This window comes from Petaurus breviceps, unplaced genomic scaffold, assembly GCF_028583685.1.
Source record: "Petaurus breviceps papuanus isolate PSGF00001 unplaced genomic scaffold, PetGlider_PUasm1.0 173, whole genome shotgun sequence".
NCBI lineage: Eukaryota > Metazoa > Chordata > Mammalia > Diprotodontia > Petauridae > Petaurus > Petaurus breviceps.
Window position 1 is genome coordinate 28,206,964 of NW_027185759.1, and position 24,817 is coordinate 28,231,780.

The 24,817-nt window shown below is 40.7% G+C and overlaps 1 protein-coding gene across 2 annotated transcripts in view; it reads left to right on the forward strand.

The window, feature by feature from the left end:
• Positions 1 to 24,817, forward strand: part of SERPINI1 (serpin family I member 1) — a 99,734-nt gene that overhangs the window by 44,239 nt on the left and 30,678 nt on the right. For both annotated transcript variants that reach the window (XM_069083534.1, XM_069083533.1), the window contains 2 exons: positions 19,005 to 19,271; positions 22,423 to 22,653. In XM_069083534.1, coding sequence (XP_068939635.1) covers positions 19,022 to 19,271; positions 22,423 to 22,653 — 481 coding nt within the window. In that variant the 5' untranslated portion in view covers positions 19,005 to 19,021. The remainder of the gene's footprint in view (positions 1 to 19,004; positions 19,272 to 22,422; positions 22,654 to 24,817) is intronic.

Below are 24,817 nucleotides of genomic sequence, written 5' to 3' on the forward strand. Positions count from 1 at the left end.
ATTTCCTTCTATATATCTCTGCTCTCCCTTCCCAACTAACCTTTATTACACAAACATTTATAACAGAGAAAAGAAAAGAAAATTCATTGAAGGAGGAAGCATTCAGCACATCCAAAAAAAAGAGTTGAACTATATATGCAGTGTTTCACGCCCAAGGTTCCCATCACTACAAAGTTGGGAGGGGTGGTTGAGGGTCTTCTCATAATAACTCTTTGAGGACAAGGTAGTTCTTTGAAATTTAGCAACATTCCCTTTTGGTTGTTTTGTGGTTGTTCCTTCAATGTACTATATATATACTTTCTTGGCTGTATCTGATTTTGCATTGGTTTATGGAAATCTTGTGATACTTCTCTATGTTAGTCATTTCTTAGAGCACTGTGATACTCTTACATTCGTGTACTGCCGTTTGTTTACCTACTCTCCAGTTGATGGGTATTTATTCTGTTTATAGTTCTTTGCTATTGCAAAAAACCGGCTTCTATAAATTAGGGTTTATATTAGTGTATATGGGGCTATTTTAAAAAAATTTGCCAATGATCTCTTTGGAGTTTGTGCCTAGCAATGAAACCTCTAGGCCAATGAATATGGATATATTGGTCCCTTTATTTACCTAATTCCAAATTGCTTTTCAGAATGGTTGTACTAAATATCCAACTCTTCTAACAGTACATTAGTGTGCCTTTGTTTCCACAGCTTTTCCAATATTAATTATGCTTATTTTTTGGTATCTTTTCCTGTTCATAAGGTAAAACCTCTTGGTTAGTTTGATTTGCATTTCTCTGATTATTAGTGATTTTGAGCATTCTGATTGCTAATAGTTTTCAATTTTTCTTTTAAGACCTGTTTATATATTTTGACTAATTATCAATTTGGTGCCATAAAAGATGGCTTTTAGTCTTAGATATTTCTCTTAGCTAACTGTATAGCTAGTATATTAAACACTTAGCAGAGAAATTTGATACACAGATTTTGTTCTGTTTTTTTTCTTACCATCGCTCTCCCTTTTTGAAAATTCTTGGAAGGCCAAGAAAAAATAAGATGTCTTTTTCTGTCATAACAGAGAAACATTATGATGTAACATAAAGAAAATTTGAAGTCAGAGGACATGGGTTCAAATTCTGCCTTCTCCATATATATATTTTTTCTGTGTGATGTTGGGCAAGTCACTTGACGCAGGCCCCTGATGTGTAACCTGAGACAAGTCATGTCGAGTTAAGAAGCATTTATTAAGTACCTTCGATGGGCCAGGGACTGTGCCAGGTGTTGGAGATACAAAGAAAGGCAAAAATCAAAAACTAGTCACTGCTCTTCAGGAGTAAGGAGGTTGGACTTTGCCTCCACGGAGCTGGAAGGTGTGTCAGAGGCCACTTAATAAGCACTTTGAGAGTAGGGACAGTTTCAGTCTTTGTGTTTCTAACCACAGCACACGGCACACAGGAAGCATCCAATGAATGGTATTGATTGATCATCTGTTCCTCTAGGTTTACAGATGAACAAATGGGGACCACAGGAGATAAAATGCGACTTATCCAAGGTTACAGAAGGGTAGTCGGTGTCAGAAGTGGGATTTTAGCTCAGGGTCTCTGACTACTAAGCCAGCATTCTGTCTGCCATACTTTGGAGATCTCAAAGGTTCCTCCCAACTCTTAAGGCTTGGATCAGATGATACAGGAATGTCATGAGGGGCTGCTTTTCATTCCAGAGATTAAAATTTACAGAAAGAAAAAGATGAGATGAATATATGCAAGATGTCGAACAACTAATCCATGTGCCAACAATACCAAGCTAGATGCAGCCAGGTGGGGCAGTGGATAGACCACTGGGCCGCAGGTCCAGAAGACCCGAGTTCAAATCCAGCCTCAGATACTTCCTAGCTATGTGACCCTGGGAAAGTGACTTAACTTCTGTTGGCCTCAGTTTCCTTGACTATAAAATGGGGTAGTAATAGCAGCCATCTCCCAGAGTTGTTTGAGAATCATAACGAGTTCATATTTGTAAAGTGCCTGGCACATACTACACACATTATAAATGTTTGTTCTCTTCCCTTCCCCTCTGATGTTAAAAAAAGCATTATCCTCACTAATGTAGACAGTGAGAACCTTAAAGCAGCTTTCCTGTTGCACTCCAGTGATGTTGAGAAAACGTCTTAACACTGCCATGTGAATGTTTGGGGGAGATAGAGGAGAGCATCTCTGAACGAGGAGATTATTAACCATTAGAGCAGGTTACAGAGCGAAGTAATTGAATTTTCTTCTCTGGAGGTCTCAGCAAATGGGATAGATTCTTATCTTCTTGGGATGCTGTAAGCTGGGCTGAGATGAATGCTGTGGTCTTCCAAGGCCTCCTTCCTTCTTTGACTCTGTTTCCCCCTCTGATCAGCATCAGGGCCTGAAGACGGATCGAGAAGAAGCATCCTATTGGAAATGTTAACAAACGACCAAATAAAAAGTTTAATTAAGAGCCATAATAATCCAGTCCTTATAATAACTGACATTTACGGAACACCCACTGTGTTTTATGTGCAGAAAATTGCTTCTGTTCCCCCTGCCCTCCCTCCTCCCCAGCATAGCTTCCTCTCTGGTTTTGTACCTGCCTTCCTTCTTTTCATCTCACCTCACAGTGTGAACAATCAGCCATGTCCCTGGGCAGGTCTTCCCACACACTTCCCCAAGCTCTGACTGTGCCTCACAGGCTGGTGTGAACATCTCAGAGGAGCGGAGGCACTGTGTCCAGCCTGTGTTTCGGTACCCACTTGTTTCTGCCTGTTGGCCTGTGCTCAGCCACACAATGACTAGCCAATGCTTGGTCTGTTGAAGTTCATATGGCAAGTTTGCATTCTTAATATAAAATGCATCCTACTGTCAGTTAATAATAATAATAATAGTAATAATAATAATGGAGGTGCATAATAATGATAATAATAGCACATGTGTAAAGTGATTTTAATTGTTAAGCAAAGAGCTTGACAGATGTCTCATTTGGTCCTCACAACCACCCTAGGAGTTAAGTGCAATTATTATCCCCATTTTACAGATGAGGAAACTGAAGCAGGCAGAGGTTAAGTGACTTACCCAGGGCCTTAAGGATAGTAAGTGTCTGATTTGGGATTTGTAGTCAGGTCTTCCTGACTCTAGGTCTAACCCTTTATCCACTCCTATCCATTCCCTATAATATCACAATGTTAGAGACTCTCAGATGAGGGCAGCTAGGTGGCACTATATGTGGGCCTGGAATCAGGATGACTCATCTTCCTGAGTTCAAATTCAGCCTCTGACACTTAGCTGTGTGACCCTGAGCACGTCATTTACCCTTATTTGCCTCAGTTTCCTCATTTGTAAAATGATCTGAAGAAGGAAATGGAAAACACTCCAGTGTCTTTGCTGAGAAAAGGACTCAACATAGGAGAGATTAAGTGTCTTGCCCGGTGTCCTACACTTACTTTGCATCGAGGGCTGGCTTTGAACCTGCTTCTTATTGATTGCAACCCCAGCACTTATATCCACTTTGTCAGCAAGGAAGCAGAAGCCAAATTAAGAATTCTCGATAGAGTGGGAAGTCCAATCGGGATTTAGGAGATCTGAGACTTTTGCCAGGAACAAGCCATGTAACCCTCAGGTAAGTCACTAAAACTCAGCCTCAATTTCTTCATCTGGAAGGAATCCTTTCTTTTCTATATGTTTCCCTAGAGCTAGAACATTGTAGGCATTTAATCAATACTTGTTGCCTAATTGCCTGTCAAATGAGGGGTTTAGACACTTGTGATTTATATAAGTTGTTATGAGTTCATAAAATAATAGATTTAGTGTTTTAAGACACTTTCGAGGTAATCTGAGATGATCCCTCTGATTTTGTAGTTTTGAAAACTGAGACCCAGAAATGTTAAGTGTCTGCTCAAGGTTACAGGGGCAGTAACTAGAAGGGCCAGAATTGAAGCCAAGATCCATTGACACATAGCAGATATCTCTCAAGCCCTTGGGAGAGATGGGAAGACAGTTCTGTTATTCCTGGGGGGAAGATGGCAGAAGGGACAGTATAATGGAGGCAACATGTTAAAAATGTTTGCTCTATGTCTTTAAACAGCCAGTTTAATTAGGTGATCTCCAAGGGATGAATTTTGCACTGAAACTCTGGCAGCCCACTCGCTTGATTCCAGCCCTCTGGAGTCACTTACTCTGTTCTCTGATTGTAATCCAAAAGCAGTCCTCATTGGCACATATGAAAACAACCTCCAATGACTGAGTGAATTGTTCATTAAAATTTGTGAGAAAAGCCCCACTGGCGATACCAGAAGGTATGGGCTCCATCCAGCCCTTCACATGGAATCAGCATGGGCTCTGCTTCCCTACCTCAAATCCAGCCCTGCCTGAAACATCTTTGAAGTCTGAAAGGAGTCTTCTGATCTCCTGAATGATTCTTTAAAAAAAAAATCAGTTACCTAGAAAAGGGTGAGCAAGGATTTATTATGGAAAGAGAAAACCTTTTTTTTTTTTAAATATACCGTTATGTATCCCTTTTTTTTCTCCCCTCTTGCAAGGTTTGAAAACTTATCCTTGGGGATGGCTGGCCACCTGGGACTTTCTCATCACAGAGGGATATTTCTGGAGGTTTGGGCAGGTCCTGGAGCCTAGGGAAATTGCTAATGAATTTATAGAATGGTAGAAAGGACTCTATATGCCCCTAAACGAAACCTGGGGCATGATTTTGGTGGAGTAAATTGGGGGAGAGGAGGAGACTCTCCTATGGGCTTTTGTTCCAGAAGAGCTCAGAGCATCTCCAAAGCCAAGATTTGGGCTCAAGAAAGACCAGACACACTCAAATGCTCCCTGTAGTGCCAATCAGAATCCCAAGAGAAATGCTGGAAATGTATATTCCCTCTAGTTTTACTAGAAATCCCAAGACTAGTCCCATGTCTATAGCCGGCACTGCCAGAATGCTCACCTGTTCTTTTAGGGTTTCTGAAAGCAGCTCTAGTTTTGTGATACTCTGGTACCTCCATGGGCGGGGAGGGCACTGTTGGATTATTGAGCTAAAGTACGTCGGAGACTACAGGAATATTGAGAGTCAGCGAGAAGACAAATATTCCAGTATCTTCTGATCTCTAATAATTGTGTTGCCCCATGGAAATGTATGTTTAAAAAATGTTTACTACCTTGAATATATCTTTTTTTAATTAAATGATAAATGGACATTGAAACTGTTAAACAGTATGGTATAATCCCAAAGAGTGCAGTAACTGGGGTCGGGAGAGATCTGGGTTCAAGTGCTGACCATGTGTCAGATCAACCATAAGTGAATTACCCTCCGAGGCATCAGTTCTTCATTTGTAAAGATAGATAGACAGACGGAACATTTATTAAGTGCTTACTATGTGTCAGACACTAAGCCAAGGGCTGGGAAAGATAAGCAAACAAAACTGTGCCTACCATCTAGGAACTTACTTTCTAATGATAAAAAAGGGGAGCTGGAAAAGCAGGTGGGAGGGACCAAGGCATCTAGTGAGGATAATAGAAAGAAATCCAGACAGTAGAGCCAGGGATAGCATGGGGAGGAGTCTTCCTACTTGGCAGCTCCCAGTGGAGAGAGCAGAGCCTCAGGGTGGAGATTCTCAAGAGTAGGAAAGCAGGGGTGGGTAGGTGGCACAGTGAATAGAGCCCGGCCCTGGAATCAGTCGGACCTGAGTTCAAATCTGGCTTCAGACACTTAACAAAACTAGCCATGTGACCTTGGGCAAGTCACTTAACCCCAGTTGCCCTAGCTCTGCCATTCATTACTTGAGAGCCCTTGAACAAGTGACTCGGGCATTAGGTTCCTCATGTGTAAAGTAAGGGGCTTTGGACTAAATGGCCCCCAAAGCCCTCTCCAGCCTGAGTTTCCTGGAGATTATAATTGTACCTACTTCGGAGCGTTGTTGTGAAGATCAAATGTGCTAATACACTTAGGGCATTGTGCCAACCTTCATGAGCCATGGAAATGTTTGCTGTGATAGAGGTTTGGTATTGTCCCTTCACTGAAAGCTTCCTAAGAGTAAGACAGAGGTGATCCTGACTTCTCCAAGCCTGTACCAATAGGGCACAAGATTTAACAGGTACTGAGAAGCTGGAACGACCTCAAGTATATATGGGGATGGACTTAATGTCTGTTGTCCAAGTTCAAAACTAGCTAAGTCTGGAGAAGCTCTGTACCATGCTGGCCACAGAGGGTTGGATTCATGGACCATTGCTTTTCCCTAAGAGCATCTACACCCAGGTGAGAAGCAGCATGGAATAGCACATAGCATGTTGGACTTGAACTCAGACCTGAGTTCAAATTCTGTATCTGATGGGAGCTATTTGATCATGGGCAAGTAAGTTAACCTCTCTGAGACCCAAGCAATTTGCCATTCGTAGTTGCACCCACACCCACAATTGGATGCTTAATTAGCACAAGAAAAAACATACATGCAATACTATTTTGAGGAGGAAAGTACAAAATAGAAGTGGGAGAAAGTAAAATGATTTTTGTGACTGAATTCACAGCAACCAAAAAAGAAAAAGTTCCAATCTCTGGATTAATTAAATGATAATGTCCACAGGCCAGATCATTGCCCCAGGGTAGTTAGTTTCTTACCAGTCTGATGAATGCTATGGTGCCAAGGTAAAATGAAACCATTTGTCAAAAATGAGCTTAAAGGAGAAGCTGAAATATTTATTTTCTAAGAGGGATATTTTAAAGCTATAATTATATTGGAATCTATTGACTTAGTTTTGTTCCATTAATATGCAGGGGGAAACTCAGTAAAGATCTTGGCTCTCGTCTTTTGGGGGGGAGAGGAATAAAGGGAAGAATGACCAATGATTCGCTGTCTTCAATCAATCAGTCACCTAGAGAAGACTAAACTGGGATCTTGAAGATAACAAAAACTAAGGGGCTACTTACTTTCTGATGAACCCTGGAATTTGAGAATTGGAAGAGACTTCCCATTTCTTCTAATTCAACCTGTTTAGGAATTTCCTTTACAGCATTTCCAACAAATCCATCCTTCACTTAAAGCCCTCTTCTGATGGGGAAATCCATTACCTCCTGAGGCAGCCCATATCTTTTGGATAGATCCATCTGGTAGAAAGGGTTTTTTTTGTTTGTTTGTTTTTGTTTCTGCCGGCAATAAGCTTAAATGAAGCGTTTTGCAACCTTCACCCACCTCTGAGCACTGGGGCCAAATGAACAAGTATAAATCCCTCTTCCACATGACAGCCATTCGAATATTTAAAGACATCTCTCATGCCTCTTTGTCCAAATCTTTTGTAAACTAAAGATTCCCAGTTCTTTCATTAATGCATAGGTGATGGCATCTCCAGTCCCTTCATTTTAGACATCCTCTTCTAGACACAGCCCATCCAGATGGTGTGTCTAGTCAGGGAGGAGCTCCAGGTGCCCTGGGACTCTCACACCCTTTGTTGTGGAGATGAGGGCCTCCAATGCAACCCACGATCCACCTGGCTTTTTACTTTTTAGTTTCCTTATCGCACTATTGACTTACATTGTCCATGAAGACTGCCAGCTGTTTTTCTGTAGAACTGTTGTCTGCCATAATTCCCCAGTCTTACACTTATGAAGTGCTTGGCTTTGGTTTTACTTTTTGAACCCAAACATAGGACTCTACAGTCATCCCCATTACATTTTCTCTTACTAGAGCCACCTAAATGGCACAGTAGGTAAAGAGTTGGGCCAGGAAGACAGAAGTTCAAATCCATCTTCAGACACATTAGCTGTGTGATCCTATGCAAGTCCCTTAACTCTGCATCCGTTTCCTTAGCTGTAAAATGGGAATAATAACAGGACCTACCTCACAAGGTTGTTGTGAGGATTAAATGAAGCAATATTTGCAAAGTGCCTAGCTTAGAGTCTGGCATGCAGTAGGTGCTTTATAAATGCTTATTCCCTTCCCCCTTCCTTCCTTTCTTGTTAGATTGAGCTTGATGTATATGCCTTCAAATCTCTAGGTGATTTGAAGCTAAGAATGCTATCTACAGTATACCTTAAGTGAGGTCGTGTTCAATAACAAGGGGCTAAGGACAAATTTCTGGAGCACTCTCCAAAAAGCCCTCTGCCAAAATGCTGTGGAGATGATTCCCTTCTAGTCTCATAAGTCATTCATCTCACTTTAAAAAATAAACATGTAAAGATGAGAAAACAAGGCACCAGAAAAAATTCTCCATTCTTCCCCACAAAAAAAAAAAAAATCAGGAATTTCAGTGATGATTTCCAAGAAGTCAACAATAAAGACTCAACATCAAGGGAGCTATATCTGGAGAATGTTATATATTTCAAAGCACCATAAACAATGGAACAATATTATTAAATGTTTATGCAACAAATGGGATGGTAGCTAAATTTGGAAAGAAAAGTTAATTGAATGGCAGACATACATAGCAGCACAATAATTGTAAGAACTTATGTTCCTCTTTCAGAATGGATAAATCTTAAAGTGATAAACATAAAAGAAGCCATAAAGCTAAACAGGCTATTGGAAAAAATAATTTGAATACTTATGGAATCTTCTGAATGGTGCTACTAAAGAGTATCCATATTTTTAAACATCAAATGGTACCTTTATGCAAATTGCGTAGGCATTAGGGCACAAAAATCATAATACAAAAAGGCAGACATATTAAAGACCCTGTTTTGCATATCATGACACAATTAAAAAAATACTAGGGACAAAAACAAAAAATAGACCCAAATCCCAAACTAATACTTTCATTCAGTCTCTAGTCTGACTCCCTAGTCGGGAAAACAAATGAATATTTAAGTTGGTATCTTCCATTCCTTTCTCTTTTCCCCTTTCCATACTGTTTCCTATACCAGAGATTGGGGTACAGGATGAATAAGAATCGGTATCAGCCATAGTGATAAACTTCATGTTTCCCAAGAAATTGGATCAAGGATACATGTGGTAAGCTCCTGATTGGTTTAGAAATACTTTAGAATGTTGGGGAATTTTCTTGGCCAAGCTCTATGGACAAATACTGGCGCTGAGGCTTCCTGAGTATGGTTCCCCAGCGCCAACAATTTCACCCTTCCTCTCTCTGACCCTGCAGTACTAGTACTGCAGTACTAGACCGGGTGCTGATTGTCTGCTTTAAAGCAATGGTCTCCAAGTGGGGCAGGACTTATCCTCAGATGTATTGATCATACAATCAGAGGCCAGAAGTGCCCTTTATCAATTTCCCTCCACAGTCAATCCTGAGCTGATTTCCACAAAGAGAGTTTACCATTCCCTTCAACGTTTCGCTACTATTTCTGCCTCCTATCAGTGTCTTTTTATGTCAGTGTCAGGCATGGGACATACAAAACAATTATAACCCAACCTGCTCCAGGTATTTACAGCAACTAGGACAAGCAAAACCTTACCCCTCTACCCCCACCCCCACTCTCTGTCAATTTGTGGCTTCCTCAGGTGGTGTGCAGCAGCCCTCCAAGGCATGTTTGGTGATTCCTCAGTTATCTTCACCCCACTCACCTAAAAACTTATGAAATTTGTCATTTCCATCTTCACAATATCTCCCCTCCCTGTCCTCTCCATTCACAAGACTCCCACCCTAATTGAGGCCCATATCAGCTCTCATCTAGACCGGAAATATCAAACTTTGGGCCCATGGCCAGAGTAGGAATGAAACCAGATTAAAATGTAATTGGGAAAAGATTCACAAAATAAATAAAAATGTAGTACAACATAGATAATGTTCATTTGTGGTTTTCTAAGTTAAGATGTCGTCTGCAAGGATTTGTTTCTAGTTGAGTTTGACGCCATTGACCTAGACTGTTGGAATAGCCTTTGGATTGATCTATCCCTCCCTGTCCTCCATTCTTCGATCATCTGCCAAAGTGACCATGTCACCTGTCTATTCAGTAAATTCTGCTGGCTCCCTTTTACCACCAGGATCAAATAGTATTTCATTTAATCAGTCTGCAAGATCACATCAACTCTGAAACCATACTTCCTCAGTACCCATACCTCTGAGGGTCCTGCCTCCCTCTGATTAGAGAAGGTTAAGAGTCGACTTTATCTGAAAGCTTCTCCCAGATATTTCATTTAAAGTTCACTCCTGGGTCAGCCATCTCATTTCTTATCAAGAAGTCTCTGGGCTAGTATTCTCTCTCTGTCCCTCCTTTCAGTCAATCAATAAATAGTGCCTATAATGTTCCAAAAACTGTGCTAAGGATATAAAAAGGCAAAATACAATTTTCTATTCATGTGTAATATATATGAATATATATGTATATATGTTATGAATATATATATTATATAATCAGACAATAATATATTATTCCTGACTCCAGGCCCTGCTTTTCTATCCACTGCACCACCTCGCTGCCCTAGAAACCATGCCTTCCCATTGTCTTAACTCAAATAACAGCAGTGGCCAGAGGACAAGCATGGTGCACATAGGAAGGTGAGATGACATGCTCTCTGATCCCGAGGGTAAAAGAAAGCCAGTGGAGTTTATTGAATGGGAGGTGAATGGTCAGATCTGTGCTTTAGAGAGATCAATTTGGTAGATGAGTGGAGGGGAGTAGGCATTGTAAAGCCCCCCTGCTTCTACCTCTTTGACATTTGGAGACTCAAAGGATCCTATCTGCACTGCCTTCTCTCCCTCTCAGTGCTCAAATCTTGAGAGAGAAAACCAGGCTAGCAAAGCTACGAGATAACCAGGGCACCCTGCTGTGTAATTACAAACAGCTAGAAACCAGTGGTGGGCACAAGTCCTGGTGCTGCTTGTAAGGTCAAGCATGGGTCTAGTGTTTTCCACAGCAGCAAACAACAGAGAGACCGTGTGTATAATGGAGAATAAATTGACCTCCCAGCCATGAAGACCAAGGTTCAAATCCTGCTTCTGTCACATCCTGGGTGTCTGCTCCTGGGCATCAGCCCTAAGACAGTGGTTAGAAGGGAGAGGGACATTAAAGTGTACATAAAATATATTTCTGATATATTTCTTTTCAAAAAAATAGAGCAATGCATAAAATCAGATAGAAACTAAATTTTAGGCAGTGCCTGGAAGTGTTGTGAGCCCCATGTTTGACTTGACTGCTCTAGGCAACTGTCCAAGGTTCTGAGTTGCCGAGAATATGCTGACCTGTCTCATAAGAAGGAATTTCTTCCACTGGGTGGGGGGGTTCCCTATACTATTGAAACCCTAAGTCTGGTCCCTCTCCTGATTCCCAATGAGCAGCACTCCCCTCCGTGCTGCTAATTGAATCTTGAACTGACTTCTTTGCTGTTTTTGAACTTGTCTATCTGAAATAAATGAATTTTTAGAAAAGCAGCCAGAATGTGGTTATGAATAGACAGACCATTGCCCCTTACAAATATAGAGAATACGTTTAATTTTCTAAATATATTATTAAAAATCAGTCTACTCTTTTTAATATAGTGGTGTGTTCTTTCTTTCTAAATCAGAGCTTCTTAACCTGGGATCTATGGACCTTTAAAAAATGGAGAACTATATTTCAGTACAATTAGTTACCTTTGAAATTCTATGTATTTTGTCTTATGCATTTAAAAACATAATTCTGAGAAGGGGCCTGTAAGCTTTTACCGACTGTCAAAGATGTCCAAGATATAAAAAGGTTAAGAACTCCTAAAGTAGAGAGAAAACTTAGTGTCCAAATCTATTTCAGGTGTAGTTAATAAAATTATAATAATGGTGCCATTTAAATTCACTATAAAGTGTTTATAAAAATTTAAATATATATTTCACAGTATAGATATATGCATATACACATTCATGTGTATATGTACACACATGTATTATATATGTATATGTGTATATATTTTGTTGTTGTTGAGTTGTTTAAGTAATATCCGACTCTTTGTGACCCCATTTGGGGTTTTCTTGGCAAAGATATTAGAATAATTTACCATTTCCATCTCCACTTCATTTTACAGATGAAGAAACTGACCCAAAGAGGGTTAAGTGACTTACCGAGGGTCACATAACTAGTGTCTGAGGCTAGATTTGAACTTGGGAAGATGAGACTACCTGACTCCAGGGATAGCACTCTATCCATTTTGCCACCTAGCTGATCTCTGCCTCTGCCTCTCTCTGTACATACATACATACATTTATATATATATATATATATATATATATATGTACACACATATTTTCAAATGATCCTCAGAAACCTTAAGAGGTTGATTCTGCAGAAAGACTTAGGCCCATTTTATAGATGATTATTGAGGTTCATAGAAATTACCTGACTTTTGCCCATGGGTCCCACACTGAGTACCTGTTATAAGTGGAATTTGAACTTGGATCTTCCTAACTGCAGGCCCATCACTCTCCCTTCTCATTGAAGGGAGGCAGCTTAGTAAAGGGAAAAATGATAGTGATCTAGTGTTCTAACCCCATCTCGTAGCACTTACTACCAATGTGTCTTTGGTTAAATCATTCTATTTTAAAATTTAAAAAAAATTTTTTTTGTTTTTTGGAGGGCAATTGGTGTTAAGCAACTTGCCCAAGGTCACACGACTAGTAAGTGTTAAGTGTCTGAGGCTGGATTTGAACTCAGGTCCTCCTGACTTCAGGGCCAGTGCTCTATTCCCTGGTTAAATCATTCTAAGCACCATCCGAGCCTTGGTTTAGTCATCAGTGGGTAGAATAGGGACTGTTTTTTTGCTTCTGTTTGTGTAGCTCTAGTGCCTCTTGTGATCCCTAGCACATAGTAGGCACCTCATAAATATTTGATGAATCATAAAAACCCCAGTGTGTAAGAACAATAATTGTCCTATGATCATCACCATGTTAAAGGCCACATTAAGTCAGTGATTTCCTTTTAGAAGCAATTCCACGGTGAGGAGACTCGCTACCAGTGCAGATGGGTACCTTCTCTGTACCTTTAGAGAGTTGCCTAGGGCCCTGAGAGTAAATGACTCACCCAGTGTTGTGCAGTCAGTCAGTATATATCAGAGACAAGATTCAAGCCCAGGTGTTTCTGGTTTCAAGGCCAGCTCCCTCTCCAGCATGTACCATTAAATAACGTGTGAGAAACAGCATTCCAGTTTTCAACACACTATAATCAGATAGATAAAAATGCCTTGTGTTGAATTACCTTGCGTTTATTTTGTATTTATTCTGCATCTGTTTATTGTATATGTACCTTTCTTTGTCCGTGTTATCTACACTGATAGGATGAAGGCCTCAAGAGTAGGGATGGGTTCATTTTTCTCTTAGTCTCTCTGGGTCCCCTGCATGGTTCCTGGCATATAGCAAACACTTACTCCTTACTTGTTGATCGATTGACCTTGATAACTTATTTGTATCACTCAGTAGTGCTTGCGTTGGTTGGTGAACCATCCTAATCGTTCTTCCCGGAGCACTACAAAGTGGGGAATCACAGGGCTCCTTCCTCCCGTTGGTGCCTCTTCCTGAGCCCAAAGCTCTGATTAACATGCTCTGTTTATGTGAAGGCATCTCATTTTGGTGATTCAAAATTAATGAAGCTATGGAACGAATGGCTAGCATGAGCTCCCTTCTGCCTGTGGGAAAGCAGAGAGACTCATTTTCACATGTGCTGATTATCTGTGACTGATGAGGGACCCTGCCTGCCATTTTATGGAATCATGTCTGTGGGACAAAATCAAGGGCATCCCCTTTTGTGCTGGGCCACAGAGATGCCCTTGTCTGGTCATGCATCACACGTAGAGGGCTTGCATCCAGCCAGCATCAACAATAGGAGCGCTCTGTCATCTCGGGCATTGCCTCTTGAGAGAACACTCCATCAAAGGGAGGGAACACAGCAAAGGAACTATTGCCACCACCCCAGGCAATCCAATGCCAATTAGAAGAGAGAACTTCAGACTTGGCCCCTCCGCTCGGCATCTCCACATCTAGATTCAATTCAGCGTGTCAGCAGGCACACATTAAAGCCCTCCTGTGGGATGGGCACTGGGCTAGGATTTGGGGATACAGATACAGAAGTGGAGTATTTCCTGCCCTCAGGGAGATTGCATGCACCTGGGGGAATAGAGCATACTCAGAGAAGTCAGGGTAAATTTTTCTGTTTCTTTCTAGCCCTTTCTCTAATTCTCTCTTCCTTTCTATCATCTATTTATCTCTCTCTTTCTCTCCCTCTGTCTCTGTCTTTCTCTCTCTGTCTCTGCTTCTGTCTCTCTCCCTCTCCCACCCCCCCCCATAGAAATTAATGTTGCCAGAGGAGTGTCATGACAGGGGGGTGATGAGGAAAGGCCCCATGTAAAAGGCGGTATTGAGCCGAGTCTGGAAGGTCACTAGGGCCTCTGAGTGACAGAGGTGAGAGGATGGAATACATCTGAAGCACAGGGAACAAGTTGTGCAAAGGCAAGGCTGTTTGGGAGGCAGTAGCGTGTGGATTAGCAAATCTGGCATTTGGCTGGGATGTGAGCACACCTGAAAGAAGAGAGGTACAGTAAACCTAGAGAGGTATTACTAAGGGTATTAAATACTGAACCAAGATTCCCAGGGTCAGAGGTGAGGAGGAAGGCGCAATCATTCCAGGGCACGAAATTGAAGGGAAGGGAAATGTGCTAATTCTTGCTGCTAAAATCTGGGGTTGCTATAGTCTGATCCTTGAAAGGGTCACCAAGGAATTGGTAAGTGTTGAGAGCCTTCCTTTCCATGATGCAGACCCTTTCCAAACCATGAATTCCATTCATTAGACTTGTTTTAAATAGGTGCTGTATGAGTGACATCATCCCATTTAACAGAGATGAAAAGGAGGCACAGAAAGGTTAAAGTTTTGCTCACAGTGAAGCATCTACTTAGTATTAAAGACAAGATTTGAACTCAGGTCTTCCTGTCTTCCAAACTGGAGACTCCAGTCACCTTGGCATGCTATACTTTAAAGACATACCCCCAAGTTATCACTGGAACTGAAGCAGTTCTACTGTGGAAGAACTGGCAGTTCTTATTAGGGAAGGCTTAATTTTCCCCAAACTTCAACTAGTTAATATTAAATAAAAGATGTAAGGCTTTAAGTCAATGAATCTGGTAGTTGGCCATGACCGCTCTTTTACTCTGTGTGTGTCTAAATGGACAAGAAAACAAACAAGACTGAGAAAAGCTGTTGCTCGGTCTTGAAAAGCAGAAATTGTTATGCTCAGGAATTTGAGAGTAGCCCAGACTCTTCACAACAGATGACAAGCATTCAAGTACCAGCTCTGTTCTGTGCCACCTTGGTGACCTTGGGCAAGTCACTGTGCTTTTTCCAGGCCAGGTTCCACTTTAAAATGGGGGAGTGGGTTAGATAGCTCCTAGGATCCCTCTCAGCACTATGATTCTGTCCTCTCCCTTGTTCCTGTCTTTGTGGTTGATTCCCTTGTCTAAAATACTGTCTTGTCCATCATTGTCTGTACCCAAGTTTCACAGATTTTAAATAAGTCAAAGGGACCTTAGAGGCCAGCTAGTCCAATTCACCAATTCAGAAGCCAAACAAGATCCCCTCTACAACATACTGGCAAGTGGGCATCCAGGCTGAATTTAAAGAACTTTAGAAAATGTGTAGTTCAAAATAGGGCTCCTCCAAGTAGGCTTTACCATTAGATTTTCAACTTTCTTGCTTTGCATTTTTTCCACCATTTAGGGAGGCAGTTTCTTTTAAGTGATCAAATACATTTTTACCTTAACTCATTATTGGAGTTGAGCATATGAATATGTAGTTGTAGGGCAAGGGGAGGGAGAGGAGAGGTGAGGTAAGGTAAGGGATGTTGATCAAGCCATCCATGATCATTGTATACCAGTGGATATATAGAGAACTGGTCTTGGAGTCAGAAGGACCTGAATTCTAGTCATTAAGTATTTATTAGCACCAACTGTGTACCAAGAACTGTGCTAAACACTGAGGATACAAAGAAAGGTGAAAACAAAAAAATCCCGGTTCTCAAGGGCCTCACAGTCCAATGGAGGAAACAACAAGCCAACCATCCGATACAAACAAGCCGCGTACAGGATAAATAGGAAATAATTAACAGAGGGAAAGCACTGGCATCCCCGGGAGTGGGGAAAAGCTTCCTTTAGGAAGCATGATTTAGTTGGGACTTGAAGGAAGTCAGGAGATGAAGATGATGAGGAGAAAGTTCCAGGCCAAGGGGACAGCCAGAGAAGATACTTGGAGCTGAGTCACAGAGAATTATTTGTGGAACAGCCGGGAGGGTAATACCACTAGAACAAAGAGTATTTAAAGGGTCGTAGAATGGAAAGGGAGCAGGGGACCAGGTTAAGAGGAGCTTTGAAAGCCAAACAGAAGGGTTTTTTCCTTATTTTATCTTGAAGGTGACAGGGAGCCCTTGGAGTTTGAGTAGGGGGGGTGACATGGTGAGACCTGTGCTTTGTTGACTGAATGGTGAATGGATTGCAGTGGGGCAAGACCTGAGGCAGGCAGACAGGCCAGCTGTGATAGTCCAGGTGTAGGTGATGCCTCTGAAACATACCTGTAGGGTGATCGTGGCTAATTCATTTAATCTGAGTGCTCTAGGTAACTCTCTAAGACTGTTACCTGCAGCCCACTTCCCAGAAAGCAGAGCGAGTGGAGTCAGAGAAGTGAGGTTCAGGCCTGATTTTGCATATTCAACTTCGGTGACATTAGGTAAATCACAAATTCTGATGAGGGGATTGGACTTGCTTGATTCTCAGGTCCTTCCTAATACTTAACATTTATGACATAAGGTTTGCAACTACGGAGGAAGTTTCCATACTGGACATACCCTAAACTTTCAAAATCACAGTTCCAGATCTCCATTTTCTAAAACGAGAATTTCTTCAGTGGACTTGTGGTCCCTGTGTATCTTGTAACCTACCCATGCTTGTCTGTCCTGGGCAGTCCTTCTCTGTGTTCTCCCTTCACAAAGTGCCCACCCACCTTGCTATGTGCCACCTTTTAGATCCTTAGGTATTGAAGGATGCCAAAGGAGGAATGAACATCATCCATGCACACCTTCTTTTCCAACCGTCCATCTCTCCCATGACATCCTTTTTTGCTTCATCTCCTACACAGTTTTGATAGGAATTGGACCTGCTCTTGCAATGGCACCAGCTCACCCCACTGGTATCTATTGATGGGCAGTCAGTCATATGACATTCCTTACCCGGTTGAGTTAATATATTGAAAATCGTCAGGGGAAAGCAAAACTTGGAAATTCCCAAGCAGAAAGCTGAGATTTGTTTGGTCTTTATTATGCCTGTTTTTGTTTGTGTTTTGGCTTAAGCCTTTGGCAGATGTGAAACCCTGAATATAAAAGAGCAAATAGAGAGGGCCTCTCCTGACCCTTGTGTTGGGGAATAAAGGAATCACTGCATTTCCACTCAGTGGAACTCATTTGAAATATATGGCCCCTGTATTAAGTATGTGCCTGCCCTGCTGAGCTGCAGTGAATGTAGATGTTCCCTGCTAAGTGACCTTTTAAAGACTGCTTTACAAATTGCTTTGGAGTGTACTGATGGCAAGAGGTTAAAAAGTGCTGTGGATCAAACCCATTACATGGGGAGGAAGTTGGTTATAATTAAAACACACACACACACACACACACATCTTAGAACAAAGGGGGAAGCCTAAGGCTCAGGTGACATTAGCCTAGCACTGAGGGGAAAAGCCAAAAAAACCAAAGGCCTCCTCTGTGGGTGCCCATCAAGTGGGGTTTCCCAGGTGTATTCAGGGTGGACCCCGCATCACTGAGCATGATATTTTAATCCGTATGTTTTGGAGTCAGGAGAGTAATTGGTTCAAATCCTGCTTCTGATACAAGTTAAGCTTGTTTCCAGCCTTTCACCTGGGTGATCAGCAACCTGTCAGAACTTCCTGGAGCCTCATTTTCTTCATCTGTAAAATGGGGGGTATTAATACCTTCCGTGTCTGCTTCAGGGTTGTTGTGAGGCTCAGATAAGATCTGGAGTTGGTACTGGGTAGAGTTCCCGTGACTTAATTCGCAAGGAGTCTCCCTGTTCTGCCTATTGCTGCATGGGAGGGTAATTCTGGGAACTGAGAGGATTCTCAGATTCATCCAGCTTCTGGGTTTCAAAGGCAGGACTTGAATTCAGAGTCCAAAGCCAGTGTTCTTTGCAGTAGGTCATGCTATCTCTTACTGAAGGAGATGGCATTGGTAAAGGGGCCTCAAACCTCAGAGAGCTGCCATTGTGATCTCCTCTCCCTGAGCAGCTTGGTAGAAATGGAGATCAGCCAGGATGCTCTGGACCCCCCTAGGCTTTGCAGAGAAGCCACTAATGCTTGTAATTGCCTTCACTAATTCTAACCACGACTGGCTCGGTTTTCAAAAAGCATCCTGCGTCCTCCCCTTTTAAAAAGGGCTTTATCTTAGTAGTGGTTGATCCTCCTTAAGTCATATAAGTGGTGCATTTTGAAGTCATCCTTAATGAGAATTCTAGAGGCTGAGGAAATTAATGCTGCCACAGATCCTAAAGGGCTTTATTGTAAGGAGACTGCTTCTCTGTGTCAGGCTGAGGCAGATGACTGGTGATGGGCATTTTGGTGCAGGTGGCTAGTAAGTGGCGCAGGAAGGAGAGTGATCCTTCTTTCACCTGGGCCTTAGGCCTTGCCTTCATTTCCATGAGAAGCTTCTGTGTTTGGCTAGTAGATTATATAAGTGTAGTAGATAGGCTTATGAGGAACTTTCTAACCCTAAGTCAAATAGTCATCTGTGACCACAGACTAGCACCAAGCAAACAAGGGCTAGAAGAGTAGATTTAAACTCAGTCCGGGGACATTCCCCTGGCTTTTGTTGGCTTCCTGGTTAGGGGTGGTGGCTCAGAGCTGCAGAGGTTATATGTGAAAAGAGCTCAGCCTGTCCTTGTGAGGCAAAGGTTGGCGATCTCTCCGCAGATTAATTGTTTTCCTGCTCTTCTCCCTTTCACTACCAGTATATAGCAAGTGCTTAGTTATCTATCCATTTATTTATCTATCTATTCTTATCCCCCTTCCATTTATTTGTGTCTAATTTTACATGACTAATATCCTTGTACTTTGTTTTACAGACTGAAACCTTGGAAACATGACTTTCTTTGGCCTCTTGGCTTTGCTTGTTCTGCCAAGTACAGCTCTTAGCACCAATTTTCCTGATGAATCCATTGCAGAATTGTCTGTGAATGTGTATAATCATCTACGGGCCACTGGGGAAGATGAAAATATTCTCTTCTCTCCTTTGAGTATCGCTATTGCGATGGGAATGGTGGAACTTGGAGCCCATGGGTCCACCCTGAAAGAAATACGTCATTCCATGGGATATGAAGCCTTGAAAGATGGTAAGCACATTCAGTGATATTTGTTCCACATCTTTGCATGTTACTTTCAGATCAAATAATTAAGATCACATCATCTCAAGAGTTGGAAAGAATCTCATAATCTGTCTAGGCCAATCTATGTCTGAACAGGAATCCCTTTTGTAGGATACCTTATCTAAAGACCTCCATTGAGAGGGAACCATTCATTCCACTTTTGGATAGCTCTGACCTACTAAAAAGTGTTCTTTATATGGAATCAGATTTTAGATTTCCATCCGTTTCTCTTAGTTTTACCTTCTAGGGCCAGGCTATCACTTTGGTGGTGGTGGTGGTAGTAGTAGTAGCAGTAGAAATAGTAATAGTAGTAGTAGCAGCAACAGCAGCAGTAGTAGGAGTAGTAATAGTAGTGTGTGTGTGTAGGTGTGTATGAGTGAATGAAGATGTGTGGATGAATGTAGCAGCAATTTCCTTATTGATATTGTAGATAGAACAGGTGTATAAAAATCCGAGATGGAGGGCCCTTTCTTGACCTCTCCTCTGACTCAGTTACCCTAAACCAAGTTACTTTATAGAACTTCAGTTTTTGTGTCTTAAAAAAAAAGGGCATTTCCCTCCCTCTCCATAGGAGTATGAATATTTTATCTTTTAGTTACTTCTGTTTTCTGGATATAGCTATCTATGGTACAATTAAGTCACAAAAATCTCAAAATCTTGCTTCGTGACCAGTTGCTGGGGTATTCTGATTGGTCATATCTCTAAATTTATCACAGAACCTTCCATTTAGAGCTGGCAGGGAGCTTAAACACCATCTGGTTCAACCCTCTCATTGTACAAATGAGGAATTGAGGGCAACGAAGGGTTAAATGACTGTCTAAAGTCACAGAAAAAGGGAAAGAGTCAAGAATCGCACCCAGGGCCTTTGACAATAATTATAGCACTTTTTCCACTAAACTGCTTTTTCTCATCCTAATTCACATGAGAAACTTTGAGCTAATAGAAAAGCATTTGACTTGAATAAAAATATTTTCTTCTTGGTTACATATTCAGCTTTAATAAAACTAATAAGTATGGACGTTTTTATTTTCAAGATCATGAGAGAGTATTGAGGTGGTATGCTATAAAAAGTTACAAAAACAAATATATCCTTTGACACAATAATTAGAGTCTTGGGATTATGCCCCCTGAGAATGTGTTATCAAAAAGAAGGAGAAACAGCAATCCATTCAGAGATTTTCTTAGCAGAATGTTCTGTTTTTGTAAAAGCAAGTTAAATGTCTATCATTATGAGTATATGACTGAATAAACTCTGGTAAACTTAATGTCATTGTAGTATTTGGTGAAATTATAGTATTTAAAGAAATTAAGACAGCAGGTAGGATGAGTACAAATAGATCTGAAAAGACCTTTAGGAAATAAAGATCTGTCCCAAAGGGGGAGAAACCAGACCTAAAACACAGAGTATATACACTAAGCTCTGACAAGAGGAAGAGGCAAAGGCAGCCCTTGGAGACTTAAAGGACCTAAAAAATGGTGTGACATTTTATACCTTGAAATGCAGTTATTTAAATGTATGTAAATAGTTGCAAATAAATTTCAAAGTGTTATATTCATGCTTAATATAGTTTGTTAAAAAAAAAGTTGTGGGGTTTTTTTTTTTAATAATGATAAGACAAACAGATTTCTAGAGAGTTGAAACTGGTGGCTGACCATTCTATACAGCTGTGATAATAAGATGACGAAAAAGTGGGGTAAGAAGAAGGGTCTTTCCTAGCTGTAAATCTTGTAGTCCTAGAAGGAAGATATCAGTGAGGGAGATGGGTGCGGTTCTCTACTTGGACAGAGTAAAATGTGGATTCAGCCTTGGAATCAACTTCAGTGAAATTAAAGAGATTCTTAATGTTTTCTACTTTCTCTAGTTCATATTTAATTATCTAGGTATAGGATAATAAAAGAGCCTCACCAAATGGGCACATGAGCTCAAATAGATCACTTAACTTCCTCAAGAACCTTATTTTCTCCACCTGTAAAAAAAAACAAAAACCAAGGTTGAATTAGACCTTGTGGTTTCTTTAGAGTATGTGATTTTATGAAGGGACTTCTACTTAAAAGTAAAAGGAATACATATGACTTAACTTTCTAACTAATCAAAGATAATCCTTATGTTTGCGAATCAGTTTTCATTGGATCAGCAGAATTCATTTGGCCCTCCCATTTGTATCTTTAAAATGACAAGGTTAGTGTTAGATAATCTTCTCCCTTTTCAGTTCTATGTTGATGATTCATCTTCCTTTCCTTCTGCCCTTGTCGTCTTTTTATTGTCCATTCTGAAATGGAAGAACTAGTCGTATGGGGAAAAGGTGAAAAGGACGCTCTTGCCATCCCTCTACTATTCCTCTCTCTAGTTATGTCCTCAGACCCCAACCCCTATCCTCACCTGCCTATATTGTTACCTTGCTGTCCTTCCACCAACCTAGACCTAGTTCCTGTGATAAGACCCAAGAAATTCTGGCATACATTTAGAGCTGATGAAAGGAACTTTTGGAGGTCATCTAGTCAAACATAATTTTTCAAATGAGGATCCTGAGACCTAGAATTCATCTTAGTTCAACTTTTTGTTGATGCACATATTTCTTTAACATCTACACGCACCTTTTTCTTCAGAAGGGGCATTGGATTGGGAGTCTAATCCAATGTGTTCAGATCCCATGTCCGTTCTTTTCTAGCCCAGGCACAGACCTTCGCCAAGTCATTTAACTTTTCTGGGCCTTAGTTTCCCCAACTATAAAATGAAGGGGTTGGACTCCATGACTTCTGAGGACCTTTCTGACTCTAAGTCAATAATCCTAGACATACATGATCCCCAAGGCTGCTGCCAGCTCTGACTTCTAAGATTCTGATAACCTCAGCTATGTTCATTGTTCTCTCATCTACTTTTAGCAGGCAAACAGTTTGTAACTTAGAACATGCTTGTACAATAAGATTGTGCTGCTGTTATGATGCCAGATTAGCTAAGTTACATCAGGATTTTATACAACGGTGCTAGATTTGTAGGGACATAATTAGACCTACAGTGTATCTGAATCATGTAATAATGAGCTGGTTTATTTCTGTTCTGCCTGTTTTGTGCTGTGTTTAATTCAATTGAAGAAACCTCTCCTTTGACCACTTTCAGGGGAAGAATTTTCATTCTTGCGGAATCTCTCTGACATGATCACCACTGAGGAGAACCAGTATGTGATGAAAATGGCCAACTCCCTCTTTGTGCAAAATGGCTTCCACGTCAATGAGCATTTCTTGCAGATGATGAAAAAATATTTTCAGGCTGAAATTGATCATGTCGATTTTAGTCAAAATGAGGCTGTAGCCAATCACATCAACAAATGGGTGGAGAATCACACCAACAGTATGTTTTTATTTACCTGTTGACCTTTATTGAAAAATAGTTTGTGTTAGAAATAATTTGTGTGTCTAACTTTTGTGGACAGATCCAGACAAAGGGAAAAATCCAGGTGTTGTCCTGGATTACATTCTGACACCTTCAGAATGTAAAATGGCAAATAGTTGGGATATCTGAGAATTCCTTTAAGTGAATGGTAAAACTCAGTAATCAGGCATTCCATGTAAATTTTTCCTTAAGAAAGAACTCATATCTCTACCATTTTGCCTCTGGTTCATTGTCTTCTGATTTTGAAAATTGGTGGATTTTTTAATTACTGGATTGTTCGTTCTCTCTCTCTCTCTCTCTCTCTCTCTCTCTCTCTCTCTCTCTCTCTCTCTCTCTCTCTCTCACTCTCTTTCTCTCACTGTCTCTCAAAAAAGAAATTAAAAGAATTTAGAGAGGATGCTTGGAGTAATGCAGTTGTCCTCTAGAAGTGTGGTATCAAACTCAAATAGAAACAGGGGTCACTAAACCATGTGTGAGGGATCTCTGCAGGCCATATATGGACTTAGTTTTAAAATGTAGTATTGTCTATGGTTTAATGTAATTTTATTTTGTTAAATGCTTCCCAATTACATTTTAATCTGGTTCCGCCCATACTTGGCAGCATAGATAGTCACAGATTTAGAGTAAGGCACCTTTAGTAAAAAAGAAAAAGAAATTCAATTAGGCTGTAAGGTCCTTGAGGTCAGAGCCCTCAGAGAACAAGGCTTTGCCCTTCTCTTGATTTAGAGGGGGTGGAAACAGCTGTATGATATCACTGGATTAGGTAGTTCCCAGTGAGGAAACTCTTCCTACTAGGTGCCCATGGACAAATATCTTTTTAGACAGTTATATGAGCCCCAGACTGACCAAATGAGTGGCCTACATCACCTGGTTGGAATGTGTCAGGGGGCCACTTGAATCTCATTCTTCCTCACTATATCATAATACCTTTCTTGCATATAGTATATACTTAATAAATATTTGTTTAACTCAATTCAGTTTTTAAGCTGAAAGAAAAAAGAAGGAAAAATATTGAGAGAGTAACCTCAAATGGTGTGGTAGATATATACATACATATATATGATCTTCACTTTTTTTCAAACAAATGTTCAATTTTTTTTCTCACTTTAAAAGCCAAATGAGTTTAAATTAGATAGAAAAACTAATGCCACAATGAGAGGTTTTATTTAAGCAGATGATAGTGGTCAAATAAGGAGGAAATTACTCTAACATTATGTATACTACACTTCCTGAAATAATAGTTTTAATATTGCCTGAATATAGTAATTTTTCTCCCAAGGGGATATTATATGGAATGAAGGAAATCTGAAAAGAAAACCTGTCATTTATAAAACACTGACTGAGTGGCACTCTCCCGTCAGAAGGGTTATTACTGACACAATTTGTGAGGATCTAAAACAAGCTTCAGCTCCAAGTTGAAACATAGGAGCCAAATTGCATTCCTTTCACTTTTCCCCCCCTACATTTATTGGGTAAATCAAGAGCAGAAATCTATCAGAAATGAGTCTAGTTATTGAGAATTTTTTTGTCTACACACTTTTATGAAGGAGCTTGCTTCTTTTTTTAAGCGATTTCAGGCCCAAGCACAGAATTGTCATTTTAGAGAAAAATGTGTTTGGAGGCCACAGCCAGGACAGCCCTACCCAAACTAAAGCAGTCATGATTCAGTATTTCAACAAAGCTAGAATCTCATCACTATGGGCATTTCTTCCAGCAAAGCAGACCACAAGCTGTCCAAGCCAGTCTTCCTGTGATACCCTTGTCTGTGTCCATGATTAAGGAGAAATATATTTACATTGTGTCTCATGCACCTGTTTATTTTAATCTAATTAAAACCAATTCATTTATTTTGGGAGCTACTCCCCAAGTGTGCTCTAGAAGTGTTCTAATGGGAAAGGACTTTGGTCCTTTTATTGATGTTTTTAGTAGCCACAGGACAGAATGTTAGTGTGAACAAGGTCATGGAACCAAACGTCTTTGGTGTCTTCCTGTAGAATTCTTTTTTTTTTTTTTTGGAGGGCATTTGGGGTTAAGTAACTTGCCCAAAGTTACACGGCTAGTTTTTTTGTGTGGGTGGTAAGTGTCTGAGGCCAGAACCGAACTAAGGACCTCCTGACTCCGG